General features: G+C 46.3%; 1 protein-coding gene across 1 annotated transcript in view; it reads right to left on the bottom strand.

Annotated features, from left to right (window-relative positions):
• Positions 1 to 825: 825 nt before the first annotated feature.
• The window catches only part of POU2F3 (POU class 2 homeobox 3), a 38756-nt gene continuing 22943 nt past the window's right edge, over positions 826 to 16638 (bottom strand). Inside the window, exons 5-14 of the mRNA XM_065855744.2 lie at positions 11576 to 11680; positions 10449 to 10551; positions 7554 to 7636; positions 7232 to 7414; positions 6724 to 6865; positions 5961 to 6097; positions 4577 to 4738; positions 3103 to 3169; positions 2394 to 2526; positions 826 to 1496 (exon numbers count right to left, since the gene is read on the bottom strand). Of these exons, the coding sequence (XP_065711816.1) occupies positions 1457 to 1496; positions 2394 to 2526; positions 3103 to 3169; positions 4577 to 4738; positions 5961 to 6097; positions 6724 to 6865; positions 7232 to 7414; positions 7554 to 7636; positions 10449 to 10551; positions 11576 to 11680 (1155 nt within the window). The 3' untranslated portion in view covers positions 826 to 1456. The remainder of the gene's footprint in view (positions 1497 to 2393; positions 2527 to 3102; positions 3170 to 4576; positions 4739 to 5960; positions 6098 to 6723; positions 6866 to 7231; positions 7415 to 7553; positions 7637 to 10448; positions 10552 to 11575; positions 11681 to 16638) is intronic.

Raw genomic sequence — 16638 nt, 5'->3', positions numbered from 1 at the left:
TGAGAAGCTCTAAGGTTCACAGACTCTCTCTAGGCAATAATTCATCACACAGGACTGGATAAGTAGGACAAGAAACAATGGATCAAATATATTTTTTTCCCCCAGAAGTGACAAAGAATAATTTTTACTTTTTTTTTTTTTTTAAAAAAAACCCCCCTCACATTTACCTTAAAAAAAAAAAAAAAAAGGCCATCAGAAAAAGAGACTGCTACTCAGAAATGTCTATTTACAATCTGTGAACCAGCTACTCATTTACTCTAGTTCCACTGAATTAATCACTTGTACCCATAGACAACCTGACCAGGACTTCGTATTACTCAAGGCTACTTTAAGAAAATCAAATCTCTGTGTCTCTTCAAGTGGAGAGTTTCAAAGTAATAACAGTTTCCCTGATGATATGCTGTGAAAGTTGAAGTTTCCTACACTTTGGCATCTTGTGAAATCCTCGAGATTCACACCTGAGCAATACAACTTGTCCCCCCAGGAACAGCAAAGCACGCTGCCGAGAACAGGTGAACTACATCACTTACAATTCGTGAAAGACCAGAACACATGCACACCTCTACGAGAGGCTGGTTTTGTTTGGTATCTGATAAAACCCGATGGATGAGCAAAGGAAAGAAGGGAAGGTCAAGGCTAATCCTTGTCCCATCAAATCAACACAAACTGCTTTTGTGTTCAATGGAGTCAGAAGCTTGCCCAAGGTTTTCAAGCAGTGACATCCTCCAGTGGGGCAGTAAAGGCAGCTGTGAGCAATAACAAGACCTCGACACAAATTTTGCAAAAGACAACAATTTTTTAAAGGAAAAAATAAGAAGGCTCTAAAATACTTAATTAAAAACAAAACAAAACAAAAGGCACATTTAGAAACAGAGCAGAACAGCTCAAAGCAAAGCAAGTTTGGTGGTGGATGAAGTACAGTGCTATTGGCCTTGGAAGTCTGTTGGAAACCAAGGCTCACATCTAGACACAGGTCTCTGGTGAAATGAACTGGGTACCCTCGGCTCAGTTTGGGGGTTTATGGTATGTGCGTGACAGTAACAGCATGACAGACCCTTCTTTACGGGAAGCTCTGAAATGAGTGAGGGGAAAAGTGGGTCCTGACATAGAAATCCTTCCAGATGAGGGATTGCCAGGCAATCCGGGGTGAATGCAGAGATTTGCAAGCAGAGGGCAGTGTTTCATGCTAATAGTGCTAAGCAAGGGCTCATTCTTGAAGTGAAGGCCTGGAAGAGTGTTATAATGTCACTGTTGGCGTTGAGAATCCTTGGGGAAAGTCAGTTGCAGTTTGAGTCCCCAGACAGTTCTGCTGCTATGGGTTCCCTTAAACAAGACCTTCATTTGGCAGCATTTTGAAGGCACTGGGACGCCAGATGTTGCTCCAAGCATTTTTCCTAAAGAAGTTGGTCCATAGCTAGAAGTCAGAGCTCCTTTTACACATGACGGAGTAGTCATCTCAGTGGAGGTAGGTAGGTTGATTCCATCGGTACCAGGATCTGTTTGAAACACCGGGAATAAGAGCTACAATTGCCATGTTGTTAACAGTTTCCCTTGAAATAAAAATCATTATTATTTCATTGGTAACCTTACTCTGACTTGGCAGCCAGCAAATGATCATTTGCTGCTATACAAAGCTCATAGCAAACCCTGTTTTTCCAAGCAACATCGTGCCTGTGACTTCGCGAATTACCTGGCTGCTGGGCTTCCTCCACGTAAGAGAAGGTCTGATTCCCAGCACAGGATGAGCTGTGACTCAGAAAAGCCGGCAGCTCCGGGTAACGCCCTCTGCTCTCTGTTGCCTTCCTACTAACACAGCATCCTTGATGCGGTGTGCAATGGGCAGCACAAAGTACACATGCAGAGGCACGGGCTGTGGCAGAGGCGTGTTCAGCAAAATGACCATAAGGGCTCTGAGCCCGTGAGTGTGCCTTAACGCTTTTGTAGCCTCTAAAGGCAAGGCAGAGAAAAATCCTTGTTCTGGTTTCGTGTGCCACGGAGGAACAGTTACTCTGCAGCAGAGCTCTCTGGGTGGCGCTGCGGGAGAGCAAACTGGCTGTGGAGGGGGTTACCCAAGCAGAAACAGCAGAACAAGCCTTCCTCTGCTTCCTGCACACAAGGAGTCATTTTAGGACAGTCCTTATGGCCAGTGTTTCTATTCAGGCTTTTGGTTGGAATGCTTTGTTTTCCCTTTGTTTGACCATTAGAGTTTTTCAGGCAAAACTTGATTTGCAGTTTGTCTTCAAGCAGAAAAATAACCATATCTCAAGAATCTTCATTTAAGAACATGCCACCATGTAGGTCCACGTGGCTGGAGTCTCCAAGGTCCCATTGCTTTTCTCCCAAACCCTCCGATGCCCTTGCCAAGGAATGACCCGTGGGTCCCACTGCCTTACCCTGAAGAGTTGAAACCGGACGAGTTCATTGCAGCTTTGGAGTTGCTCTGGGCTGTGCTGGGGCTGCTGGCATGGAGTGCACTGCCAGGGGACGAGGGCCTGCTGGAGTTCCCTGGGGAACACGATGATGTTACTGCACAGCAGAGAAAGCACAGTAAGGCTGGGATCTCCCTTTTCCTGCCTAGGACAGCCCAAGCCCGGATGCTTCCACCGTCTTGTCCCTATCCTGTCGTTCATCTGATTCCCTGTCTGCCCTGCAGCAGCAAGGCAGGATCTGTGCCCCAGCCCCAGAGAAGGATGGGGTCTCCAGGGCTGCTCTCTCTGTACCGCTTGGTTTCTATCCATGTGAACCACACTGCTCAAAGGAGATCTGACAGTGTTCTGCTGAAGAAACACAGTAACCTACCCCCAAGCGCTCCTCTTGTTTTCCTTCCAGGTGTGCCTGGCTCCCAAACCTGAACACCCCAGTAAAATTTGCCTAGGATTATCCTAGGAATGTTACCGTGTCCAAGAAGTCTTTGTTCCAGCCAAGAGAAAGACTCTGCTGCTCTTATCCCTTGTACACTAGTTACATGGGGATACTTTCTCTGGCTGAACCCAAGGATCTTACTAAGAGTGGCCTGCAAATGTGAGCTAGAAACCAAATAGAGAGCAAGGGGAGAGGAAGGAGGGGAGGAATGGTGAGCGAGGTGGGTTTCTCAGGGCTTACCAGTCCCAGGCATGGTGCTATGCACCGGATTGACCGAGAGGGGCCCCAAGGACCCTGAGGTAGAGACCTGGAGAGAAACAGAAGCAAATGGTTAGCAGTTGTCACTGTGAGGGTATAGGTCACAAAATGCCATTCTTCACATCCCCTTTGCAGTGTGCTGGCTCCCAGGTAGACTGCTTATCTACATCTGAGGGTCCCACAGACATTTCTACTCATACTCTACCGTGGAAGCACCATTCTCATATCCAGGGCCATGTGAAAAAATCAGAATGAGTATTACATATGCCTGACATTCTCTACGCAGGTCTAAATGTATGGATCAGCTATGGAAAAGCCTGAAATTATCAAACACATGCCAAACTTTCTGGAAGCCCAGAGACCCCTTTGGTAGGAGCCATTGTCCTTCAGATGTTTCAGACTGGATGGTACTAGTCAGAAACTTCCCAGCTCGCTCTGGTCTTGGGCACAAATAATCCCTTTTCCTTCAGGGAGTTCTCGATGGGTGAGAACTCTCAGGTGACAATGAGTAATTTGGTGGCTGCAGTCAAAGCGAGCCTGGAGCATTTGTTGTTCAACCATGATACTTTAACTACAGGCAACACGTTGTTCAGAACGACTGATGAGCAAAGGCATACTTTGTACAATTCATTCACAGGAAAACTATTCACCAAAGCTACTACTTTAAAAATTCACAGCTTGCAAAAGCATTCTGAGTTTGTGACTGAAGACCAAATGTGTTGCGCAATGACTGAGCTCCCTGTGATATTTTCCTGCCTTCTGATGGATGATTCCAAAACCCAGAAGATTTCAAGATAAAATATTGCTTGCTAATATGCGCTCTCCCTTCCACTCACTTGTGCTCCAGCACTAACAACACTGCAGGGAGGCTCCTGCCACTTTTCTATTCGTGCTACTGAAGTGTATTCCACATTTCTGCACAGATGTCAAACAACAAACTGATATGTAAATGGGGTGCCATTAGGTTTCAGAGTTAACAACCAAACTGGCATGAGTGTATGTAATTCTCATTCCATGGAATACCGATTCCTCCTTCATTAACTTTAGAAAGCTTTCATTTGCCAGTCTCAGGGTGAAAAATTTTGGGATAACATCACTGTTTGGATAAAGTATCCTTCAGTTTAGCTGAGCTGTACCTTCTAGGAAGCATGTCTTTTCTTTCTATTGTTTTTATTAATCAAATAAAAAGCTCTGTAAGTGCAGGTGTGAGATTCCATTCAAGTTGGGATGTTGTGCATATACAAGATCCCTGGCCAGTCCAGCTGCCTCCCTGCACACCTCTGCAGGTGCAGCTCCCACCGAACCGTGGGGTGGGTTGTGCACACAAGTCCCTACATTACAGCAATGAGATGTCCTGCCCTGCTTCATTTTCCAGCAAACCCTGCAGTATCCTCCCACCTTTTTCCCCTTCTTGTTTGGGACAGCATGTGGAACTCCTTAATTCAAAGTGTCTCACCAATCTGGAGTTGTAGATAGGTGATTTGATGGGGGATGGCATCGGGCAGCTGATCCGCTTTTCCTTCTGGCGCCGGTTGCAGAACCAGACCCGAACCACCTCCTTTTCCATGGAGAGCTGTTCTGCTATCAAGGATATCTCCTCTGAGCTGGGCTTGGGGTTCTGCTAAGAAAAGGCAGGAGGTTAAAGAAAGCCCCCAAAAGCTGTAATTTACAGCATCGATAAATTCTCCTGCTGCTGGAAAGGCAGAGGGCAAGGGTGGGGTTGGCTGTAAACTGCAGGGGGGAGAAAACTTGCCTCTAAGACAAAGAATAAATATTTGGGTGAGAGATTATGTTCTGCGAACCAGAAAGCGCCTCTGATTCAACATCAAGTCTCATGGACTCAGTTGGAGATGAGTCACAGTACCTGGACCTGTTATTGCATAAAGCACCTCTCTCTTTGATCTTAACAGCACCCTGAATCATCGCTCGGGGGGAAGCTGGTGGTCCTCTTATCGCTCCACAGAACACATGAGCTCCGAGTGCCGTTTCTGCACCCACCTACACAATCTCAGAAAAGCCATTTCTTCTCTTTGTTCCTCCATCCCTCATTTATGAAGCGAAATAATACTACCTGTCCTTTCTTCCAAGTCACTTATTTTCTGATGCACGTGAGAGCATTAAGCTCTGTGGGGTCTGATCTGAGTTGGAGACTTGAGGGTCAAAAATACCCAGCACAGAGATGCCAAGACATTTTTCCCATTACAAGGAATGACTCATACTAGCTAAAAATGAGGTGCCCACAATGACCTGACAATGATTGTCTTTTGTTCTCATTAGCAGCCTTAGGAGGAAATTTTTATATGATCAGGTGCGAGGGAGAGAGCAAATAAATGGGGGCTGATAAAAACCATGTTTGGTGAGAAATCTTCAAGGGACAAGTTAGTCCTACTGATTTAAAGCTCTGCTTGCTCTCTGTAGCGATTTTTCTTGAAAATCTTGTGAAGTAAAAGGCTCCACTTCTAGAAATGATTTAGCAGCGATATGTGGAGCAGCAAGTTCTTTGGTCTCACAAGACCTGCTTAATGGGGAATCTGTTCCTGTGACATATACCTCCCAAAAAGAAGAGGCAGGTACAGATCAGCTCTGACGAGGGCACTGAGCAGTGGACAACAACATGGAGGTGTAGTGAAGAAATCATTATTACTTTAAAACAGCATTTATCAAGGAAATTTTTGGCTGATTTCTTAGTCTTCGACACTTTTCCTGGTAACCCCTTGGAGCATTTTCTAACTTGCTACCAAAACAAAGAGATCCCCTTTTTCGAGGGCTCAGTGCTGCCGTGACCTAGGAAATGCCAAACCTGGGGAGAGCTCACAACACATTGAAAGATTTCCCCTCACATCTTGAAATCTTTTCTCCAGCGTGGAGCGAATGTTGGTCTCAATGCTGGTCCGCTTCTTTCTTTTCCGTCCAAACATCTCATTCACTGAGGGGTAGGAGTTGGGAGTGCTCATGGAAGAGTCCAAAGGAGCGGATTCTGGGGAAAGAGGGAGTGGAAAAGAGATATTCAAGAAGATGATGAGTTATTTTCATTTCTAGATCCTCTTTAGGACCTGTGGCATCTCCTAATATAAGTAAAAGTGTTCCTACATTGTGGATCCTTCCTCTGATGATGATTAAAACTGCACAAACAGTAGCAAATCCATCAATTGTCTGAATCAGGAAGGAGATACAGGTGCTAAAACTTTCATCAACACGCTGTTTTTCCCTTTTCCAGCTTGATATCCAGCCTGCTCTGATGGGGACCACACATTTTCTAATGACTGCTCAGGGCTGATCTCTGGGCACTTTAGAATGAGTCCTTTCCTGCTCTTTCCTGTTTACACAAGGAGGGACTGAATGGACCAGCCCATGCAGCAGAGCAGAAAGGGCTGCCCCAGACACCAAACCGCAATGTGAATATAAACTTACATTGCCAGAGAGAAAGGACAGATGTGGTTTGATATCTAGGCTGCTGTGCAGCCTGCTGTGTGACCCACAGCCCAGCCCAGCCACAGGTCTACGAGGTTTTAGCTCCAGCTCCCATTTTCCTGGCTTATAGAGGAGGTTCCTGGATGGATCCTCTTGTCCTGGCCAAGACTGGGGGCATGTAATGTCACCTACCTGCATCACTCAGCCACTTCTCCAGCAGAGGTTTGAGCTTGCACATGTTCTTAAAGCTCAGGTTGAGAGCCTCGAAGCGGGAGATGGTTGTCTGGCTGAAATCATTGCCGTAGAGCTTCCCCATGGCAAGTCCAACGTCACCCTGCCACAGAAGATCCACATCACAACATGAGAGCTTCCTGCTGCTCGACCACCTCCCAGGCTGCTTCCAGAATAGGTGCAGCCTGGTTCCCATGACCTGCATGCCAGAGAAAGCAACTTCTCTTGCCACAGGAGTCTGCCCCACACCCCCAAGCCTTTGTGTATTGCAGGAGTGGGTAATGAGGTCGTGGTAATGAAGTATTAAGAAAGATTTGTCTCTTCATGTGTTTGGAAGGGGATGCTCCAAAGGAATCCAAACTGTATCTAATCCAGATCTTCCTCAGTCCACTACTCTGCCACAAACTGCCCCAGCCCAACATGTCCACATCGCAAGTGACACCCCCTTCCCATTGATGAGGCCGCTCACCTGCGTGAACCCCAGTTTGATTCGCCTTTGTTTGAAAGTCTTAGCAAACTTTTCCAGCTCCTCCAGGTCACTGGGCTCCTCAGATGCTCCAGATGGAGTTAGGTGCTTCGCCACTTGCAAATGCTGGGGTACATCCAGATGGGGTTCAACCGATGAGCCAGGGAGTCCAGAACGGCCCACAGCCTGTTGAAACAACAGAACAGGTGCACGGAGTCACGACAATAGAAAAGCACACCATTTTCTCTGCCGTTTGCCCTTCATGAAGCGGCGCTCTTGTAGACTGGCGCTTCTCAGGGTGGGACTGGACATTGGGGCAAGTTACCTGTGACGCCAGGCTGGGTCCCGGCTGGGAGAGGAGGAGGCTGCCCTGTTGCTGAGGGAAGGAGAGGAGGTTGGGCTGCAAAGCTGAGGAGAGAAACAGAGACAAATCTGATGAGAGCAGCTTCTCCATCAGCACGAGGCAGCTGAGCATCACCCTGCACAGGGAACACTCGTCATGCTCTGAATGGCCGGTGCCAGCCAGCACTTGTTCAAAATATGAGCATTTCAGCCGTTACAGAACGCGGACGGCTCTGAGTTGGATTACAAGAAAGGAAAGGTTCTTTTAATGGCTTTTTAGCCTGAAATGGACTAATACAAGAATGATATAGGTACAATATCTCACCCACTGACCCCTGTGTGGAGCTTATTAACCCGAGGCTGAACTAGGGCACAGACATTTCACACAGACATCTAACATTTTTGATGCTGAGCAGCGAGCATGTCCTACATCCTTAGTGGGGATCTCTCCCAGTGCTTCATCACTGTAGCCGTTAAAAACCGCGCATCTTATTTCCAAGAGAAGCTTTTCTGACTCCAACTTTCAGCCACTTGATCTTGTTAAAAATAATCCTGATCGTACACCTAATCTCCTGAGCCTACCCACTCTGCTCTCTGCTCTACATTTCATTTTGAAGTGTCATTTCGAAGGCATCTGACCCTTTCTTTTTTACCCTACTGTATTTCAAATAAATTGAATTTCTTTTGGAATACATAAACTGACATAACACGATGAAAGTAAAGAAGATGAGAAATCTATAAAAGTAACAAAAACTACTATTTATGAAGGCTGTGCAATTGTTTGGTTGACAAACTGCTGAGTACAAGCCTATATCTCTTACAGGGAAAGTCCTAAAGGATTAAATAGTGACCAAGACAGTGTAGTTCCCTAGAAATTTAGTTACATTCTCCAAGTTTGCTGTGGGTGAAACCTATATAATTTAGTGAAGATTTATAACCTTTCTTGAAACAGCCAATATATTCTATTGATTGTATCTGACAATTATAGGGAAAACTATAGACTTTTATGGACTTCTGCTAAAAGAAAAGGAACAAATATCACCTTGGAAATCAATCACTCTCCCCTCTTTCTGCCTGCCTGCCTTTCCTTTTTAAATTTAGATCTGAATGTGCAGGATCCCATGTATTTATTTAGATTGGTGTTTCAATAAGCCTCTCTAATGCTGGAACAACTTTGAATTTCAAATGCAGGTTGGTAATGAGGTGCACATTTTTAACAGTGGAGGTAATTAATCACCGGAATGGCTTGCCTAGGGACATGGCGGCTGATCTGTCATTCGGAGTCCTTAAAACCATGACTGAACACCTTTGTGAAAGCTAAGCCCTAGCTCAAATGAAAATGATGAACTGGATTCAGGAATCACCGGTTCGACAGCTGATGGGCCAGGCTGTGTTTTCCTAAGATGAAGACTTCAGCAGCAATATTTTGGCTGATGGTATCCCCAGCATCTACCTGGCTGCTTGTTTCCACCTTTATGGCACAGAGCATTCCCCCTTATTCAAGTGTGGCAGCATTAGCTGTTCGAAGGGCTATGGAATGAATGGAATATGGAATGAATGAACTTCATCTATGCCAGTGGAAGTGCAATTGGATGAAAAGCCAGCTACTGGCCAGAATATCTCATCTGTATCACATCTGGAACGAAAAGGGGCCATGGCCAAACAGGTGACCACCTGTGGGAGCCAAAGGAAGCCACATCATAGAAGAAACTCTAAGTCTATAAAGGAAAGCAAGTTCTCTTTTCCAGTATAATGTATTTCCCATTATGCATGGATAAAAGCAGACCGTAAGCAACAGATCATCCTTACCCTGCCATTTCAAACAATAGACATTCTAGATTATTGTTAAATATACATATAGTAATTTCTTTATACATCACTTACCATCAATTGGCTGAGAGAGGAGTTTATATACTCTCAATGAGAAATAGGTTTCCCACTTGCCTACAGTATAAGTTTCCTTTTGGACCATATGTACAGTGGATTCAAGCTGTTAAGGTTTTAATTCTGAGTTTTGGTTCATACAGAGGGCCCTCTGTGCCAAAATAAATAATGAAAACAAAGGACCCAGGTCCCTTTGCGTCTGTGAGGTTATGGATCAAATAGTATATTTTCCTGTCCACAAACAGCATAAGACTTCATGAAAAAATTACATACCTGTATCCCTGTGGTTGGAGAAACATCATTAAAAAGTATTGGTGGTAAAAATAAAAACACCGGGACTTTCTCTAGCACTGAGTTCAGCCCTCAGCCCTTCCCTCCCTTTCATGGAGCTGGTTACGCTGTGTTTCAGAAGTAATTAGACCCCATCCTCTCCTGCCCATGGCTCGGAGCGAGATTTGGGAACAACCACTGGCAACCCCAAACCTCTCAGCTCTCACCCGCAGGCTGCTCCTGGCTAGGTTAGACCTGTTGGTTCCAGCACCAGCACCATCCTTCCACCAGAGCAGCTCAGCATTTGCTCTGCCCAGGCATCCAGGACCCCATGCGGGCTGCGCCTGCTGCCAGGAGCGGGCTCCTCGCCGCTGTGCTCAAAGCCAAGTGCTGTCCTGGACTCCGGAGGTGCCATCGCCACCGGGTCTGCAGAGGCTCGCCCCAAGGTGGCACTCGTGGTGCACACAAGCCACAGGTACCAGGAGCATCTCTGCAACTGGACCCTGCCCGGAGCAACTCTGTGCAGAAGGGATCATCCCGGGTGCGGGAACCAGCACCGGCGCAAGAGCCGGGGAAGATGCAGCTCATAACATAGTGGAACAGACACTGTCATGCTGGGAAAATGTAACTGGTCAGATCAAAAGCAACAGTCGCGAGAAGGGAGGTTTTTCCTACATATGTATCTGCTTATAATAATGTCCCTTTTGGCATTCATTGCTCTTACCTTGTTGTCCAGCCTGAGACTGAGACAGAAGAAACTGGGGAACTGACTGCATATGACCAGGAAGCAACACAAGCTGCTGCAGGGTGTGAAGAGAGCTCATATCCTACGGGAAAAAGCAAAGGGAACAACAGAACTCAGAGATATGTCTGGTGTTCACACAGCGTCACCTCTCCTGTAAAGCTTCCCTGCTCTTTTGCAGTGCCCTCGACCCCATTCACACTTCTCATTTAAGGGCCAGCACACCAGATTTATGTAGTTCATGCTCTGGAGAGTTACAGACCAGAGGTACTCCAGGATCTGAAGTTTTCAGCTGTATAGGAATTCCGTGCACACACAGACATCCACATGGAGAGTTGTCTACTTTAATCTGAAAAAGCTAATTCTTGAAAAATTACTCTTTTTGAGTCACTGGCAATCCAACTTGTTTGTTAGAAGTAACGGTGAAAACTCCAGGATGGGAAAAAGAATCAATGCCCAGCAGCTCCTGATTCTCTGTGTCAACAGCAAATGCATTGCAATAGACACGGTGACCAGACCCGAGAATGCTTCCTGTTCTTGGCCACGTAACTGCCAGGAATTCCCCTCCCTGCATTGAGCAGAGCAGGCAATAGGTGCTGAGAGATGCGGATTACATCCTCGCGCTCTTTCTCACTGCCAAGGTCTTTTGTTGGGATTAGGGGATAAGAGTTTCCGTATCCTTAGGATAGACAGGGAGGGGGGAAAAAAAGGAAAGGAAACAACCAACCAAGCAAGCAGCAAAGCCCCAATAAGACCAGCTCTCTTTAGAGGTACATTTTTAAAGGAGCTCATTACTCAACAAGATGAGCTCTTTGAGGTTCTCAAGAGCTGTTTTGGAGCTTGGGGAACTTGAACCATCTCTGAATTGTCTAAGGGATGAATCCATGTAAAACCTTCTGCAGAAAAGAAAGAGGCTGAGGAGGAAGCTGAGTTTTGCTAATGCAGATTCGCTTTTCCAATCTAGTGTCCATCACATCCTCTAGACTCCTTTTGCCACTGTCCAAAGGCACGTGTAATGTGGCAGTGTCTCAGAACCAGCCTCTTCTCCGGAGGGTCACTAACCAGTGCCATTCCAGGCACTGGATCCCTGAAGCAGCAAAGTCACTTACCCCTGCAATTTGGCTTCCGGGCATCATTGATGATCCCTGCACAAGGTGACCTGACCTAGGGGGGATTGTAGATTGCAAGGAGTCGCTGAGGTCTTCGGTTTTAATCTGAAAAAGAACAAAATAATTGTAGCATTAGGGAGAGGACACAAGGGGATGCAGGAGGTATGGGGGGCTAAAGTCTGGGAGGCTGGCAGGGATCAGGAAAGGTTCCTTCCAGAGAGAAATTAGAGGTCAGGACTCACTGCTTCCAGCCCTGGCTTTGCAGAAAGGCGCAATCATTCCCCTCTTCTGCTCTGTAGTCTATAACAAGGACATAGTTCTCCTGCTCTGCCAAGAGGAGGCTTGCAGTTTGCTCAATTAAAAAGAAATTAATTGAAACACTTTAGGAAGTAACCGAGTTCCAGTGAAAGCTTCACGTCTACAGAAATGTCATCATTTCCGAGTCCACATCCTTAAGAGAAGAGTTTACCCAGGGACCAGAAGTAAATCCTTGCATCTGGTTTATTCCATAGCCTTCATGTTAATTTCTAACATTGCTACTACATTCAAAAGAAAGAAAAATAGGAACAAACAAAGCAACTATTACATCACTTTGCAGCAGCTGAAATCCTTTGGTAGGGCTGACGGGAACAGGAGAGAGGGGCACCTGGTTGGGGTTTTCAGGTTAATTCCTGAACGCCGTCTACGTGCAGGTGCCATGCACAGGAGACAGAAGGGTCACACAGAGCTCTTCTAACACATTTCCGCTAAGAAAAGATCGAAACAAACCATTTCCAAACTTCAGCCCGAGTTATTCCTAAGCATGAGAATGCCTGGCACGAGACTCACATCAGAAGTCCCATCCTTCACATAAGCCCTTCCAGTGCACGAAGCAGCTCCACCTTCCACAAACTGGGAAACCCAGGAGGACACCAGAAAGGGAAGGTCTTGAAAACCCTGTCCACAGGCTCAGCATTGCAGATGATTCACTTTTACTACTAGGGCTGAACCTCATGATGTCCCATTGAATTACAGCGGAGCCCAACACCCCCCAGAAGACAAGCGGGACCGTGTTTGCTGGGGAATTTTGCGGTGCTTGTGGGCTTTAGGTCATGCAACCTCCTACCAGCAGAGGGGGACAAGAAATCCAGCTTTTAAGAACAATGGCCCAAGTGAATATTTTTTGGTTGAGGGAAGTCTTAGTTCAATTTGACTCAAGCAAACAAAGACACAAATCTCCACGGGAGCAAACGCGATCGCAAAGGGCTCATAGAGAGAGCTGGACCTGTAACGTTAACCTCTGCATTTCAGAAGGTGCTATGCAGAGAGAAGAGAATTACAACATCTCCTTTCATTACAACTATAGCTCTGGACACCGCCGAAACTAGTTTTGCAATAACACTAGCTCCTTGCTCCAAGAGTTATACATGCTATGAATTCCAGTTCTTTCCTACCTTTCAGGTTGGCATGATCATCCCTCTTAGTCTGGTGAAAAAGAAATCAGATGGAAAGATCTTCTTGATCACTATCAACGTGGATAGTGTCTAAGTTACCAAATATCAGGCAAAAGGCTCAGGAGAATATACCGTTACCCCGAGCCGTCCATTCATTGCAGGCAAATGGTTTTACGCACGTTTTTCTTTCTGAGGGTGCATTGAAAAAACAAAAAAGGCAATCGGAGCCAGAAGTAAAAATGAAGAAATAAAAAGAATTACCCCTGCTTGCAATTCATGTGTGTCTGCCTCACACAACGCGGTCATCCGAGCCTCAACAGTCCCAAAAAGACAAGTCATCCACGTCCTAGAGAACAAGGCACTTGATCCTGCCCAAGTTATGATCCCGGGAGGAGTGGAGTGTTGAAGAAGCACAAGCCATTTCCAAACTGAAATCAATTTTTACAGCTGCCAAGCAGAACGATCTGGAAGCGTTCCAGGGTGAAAGGGGTGTGTAGCTGCATCCCGGCATCGCACAATATGAGAACGGCAGGTCGGTTTGGCAAAGGACCGGTTCCCGATTTAAAAACAACAACATCTCCCACTGCTCCTTCCCCCATCCCTGGAATTCTCCGGCTCCCTCCTGCGCAGTGGGCGGGAACCCGGCTGCTCTTGACAAATCTTTCTCCCCTGCACCTATTTTCATTGGGTTTAGGCTCAAATTTACCTCTCCCTCCTCTTCCTCTCCCCAACAGGCCTGCAGCTGGCTAATTGTTCATTAGCAAGAGTTCGGGGTATATCCAAAACTTTTGGGATGGTTTATGCAAATCCTGCACTTTCATTTTTTCCCTGGTTAAACCGGCAGTATTAACAACTATACATTAAGAAAACCAAAACCCAAAACCCCAAAAAACCACACACATTGTGGGCGAGGCCACTCAATATCATGAGACTCCCTTCAAATAATGTAAATTTCAAATTAATAAAACAAGAGGAGGAGTTGCCTTCTCCTTTCCCACTGTATCTGGCTCACGTTTGCAGGCATTTTCTACAAATATGAGGAAAGTTTGCTATAAGGAACCGAAAATGTTGAAATTATCGCAGAATCACCTCATGTAGGGGTCTGATGAGAACCCTGCTGAGACATCGCGAGCGAGCAACAGTCACTTGGTTATAAACAGGACCTTGGTTTTATGTGATGATCAGGACACACAGGGAATGGGGAACAAGAAGGAGAGCAAACCTAAGTTTCTTCCCGTTGAACTTGATTTGGGGAAATAGCGCTGAGGACAAATGAACTTGTGAAGGAGCGGGATCAAGCGATGCACTGCAAGCACATCCTGACAGCTGGGAGAGGTGCGGAGCCTGGCTCGCCAGCTGGGAACCCACGGGCACCTTGTTCCCGTGGGCTGGAGGGGACTCTCCAGGCAGGGCTGGGAGCACCTTCCAGCTCCACCCGAGGAGGTGACGGCAGGTGGCGGCACCCATATGGAGACCTACCCGGGGCTTCTCGGGTAGGAAAGGGATCACACCTGCAAATCTCAAGTGGATGTTTTCACAGCCTTAAAATAGGGTCAGCTGCCCCCAAGCAATCAGAGTGAAAAACACAGGAAGGGTGACTGAGTGGAAAGAGTCTTCTCCCGAGTTGGCTGGCACATCTGCAGGGCCTGGCCAAGGATGGGTTGTTTCTTACCTATCTCTGGCCTAAAAACAAAAAGCAAAACAAACTAAGAAACATATTGAGGGCAATGGAAAATGATCAAAGCTCTTCAGCTTGCTTGCGTAACCGATTTGTGGAAGGTGTTTCATAAACATTTCATAAGAAGGAGAATTATGAAGAAAACATCTCCCAACCTGCCTGCAATTACTGCACAAACTCTTCCTTACCAGTAGGAAGAAGGGGAGGAAAAAAAAGTCTATCTGTTTTGTAACTGATCTGTGAACTTTTGGCAAACATCGGGCTCATGAAAACATCCTGCAGACATATTGCAAAGCTGTGAAAAGCCAGCCCTACATGAGGAAGTTGGAAAGATTCACCTCAGCAGCTCTGATTTCACCGCCTGGAAGGCCATGTCCTTCTGATGGACGGACCGACCGAGCCACATTTGATCCAGTGGCCTGACGGTCAGATGCCTTTGGCTAGGCTGGACTCCTTTTATAAGCCCAGTTTAGAGTCAGTGCTCACTGGTAATCTGAATTGGGCTTTCTCATCTATTAGCTGCCGAAGCAGGCAGCCTGAATGCAGTCCCAAGCCACCTCCTTCTGATGTAACATAAGCACCGCTCCATCCTCCTCTCCGCAAAGGTGGGACTCACTGACTGATTCAGCACCAGAGCCTCCAGAATGCTTTCCCCAAATTTAGATGAGAGACGCCCAAACGCTGCCAGAGTGAGGACGTTAAAGCCGTGTCAGCCTTCTCAGTACCAGTTACTAGGCAGGAACTGCGGTCATTAATTTAAGACAATACGATCATATTTGTCATGTAGTTTCTGTTTAGATGGTAACCTCTTTGAAACAAATCTGCCTTCGTATCTGGCTTATCTTATAGTCAGAAACTCACAACTGTTTAAGACTTACTCATATCCCTCCCTCCACTGCAGGGTGGTACTCACTGGATAGAAGAGGTTCAGGTGCACACAGACTCAAGAGGGTCTGAACAAAATGCCCCTTACTGAACACAAAGAGCACGGCTCTTGGGGGCTGAGTCAGTCCCAAAGCGCTGTTCAATACAATAGAGCGTCTGAAGCTGCCCCAAAGTGATGTGCCTGAAGTCAAGGGAGGAAGTTCTGCAGTAGGAACAGGTATCAAAATAGGATCCAAGGCTACTGCAGTTAACTGAGCCTTCCCACCTTCCAGTGGCACAAGTGTATTTCTCTGAATTACCTGCACACGTGGGCACTATAAAATAAAAAACACACTAATAATAAATTATAGCAATAAGAATAATGGGCTTGCAATTATTATTTCCACATGTACTATCCTGCACGTACGGCAAGGCTTTACAGAAACCCAGGAAGAAAGCAGAGAAACCTTAAGTCGGCGCAATGATATTCACCATAAAACATTTGCTACCCTTTCATGAAGTGTGGAGTTTTACAGAAGTCGTCAGTGTGTTAAAAGGGGAGTTAATCCCATGCTGAATACCTAACAGACTATACCCTAAAACTCAGTAAAGACAGCACACCGAAAAATTAAAGCGTTATCCCTAACCTCAACACACCTGCATCACAGCTATATGAGGCCTTTGAGTTTATTAATTGAGACCTGATCTGATATGCTTTATGCTTTGAGCTTCAGTTCGGGATGTTAATGGTTGTGCCTCAGCTGTAGTAAAAGAGGGGATGGGAAACCAAGACTTTAAGAGTAACTGAGCTACATGCTTCATAAAACAAAACAAACAGAACCACGCTCAGCTTTGCATCCACAGGCTTTCTGGTACAGCACTTCCCTTGCATTTTTGCTTTTAAACAGAGAACAGGAGAAATAAGTCACCTCTCTGCTCTGTGCTGAATGAAGAACCTCAAAATGACCACGTGTAGCACAACGGGTTTCAAAAGCAGGGGGTGGGCATGGAGTGGAGAACCCAAACCAGAGGTGGGACAAGCACCTGCCCTGGGTGGCCACATGCACCCTGCCGAAGGTGCTCCCCAC

Source organism: Patagioenas fasciata, chromosome 24, assembly GCF_037038585.1.
Source record: "Patagioenas fasciata isolate bPatFas1 chromosome 24, bPatFas1.hap1, whole genome shotgun sequence".
In the NCBI taxonomy this organism is placed as follows: Eukaryota; Metazoa; Chordata; class Aves; order Columbiformes; family Columbidae; genus Patagioenas; species Patagioenas fasciata.
Note: the sequence above shows the minus strand (reverse complement) of the source record. Positions and strands in the feature narration are given on the sequence as shown.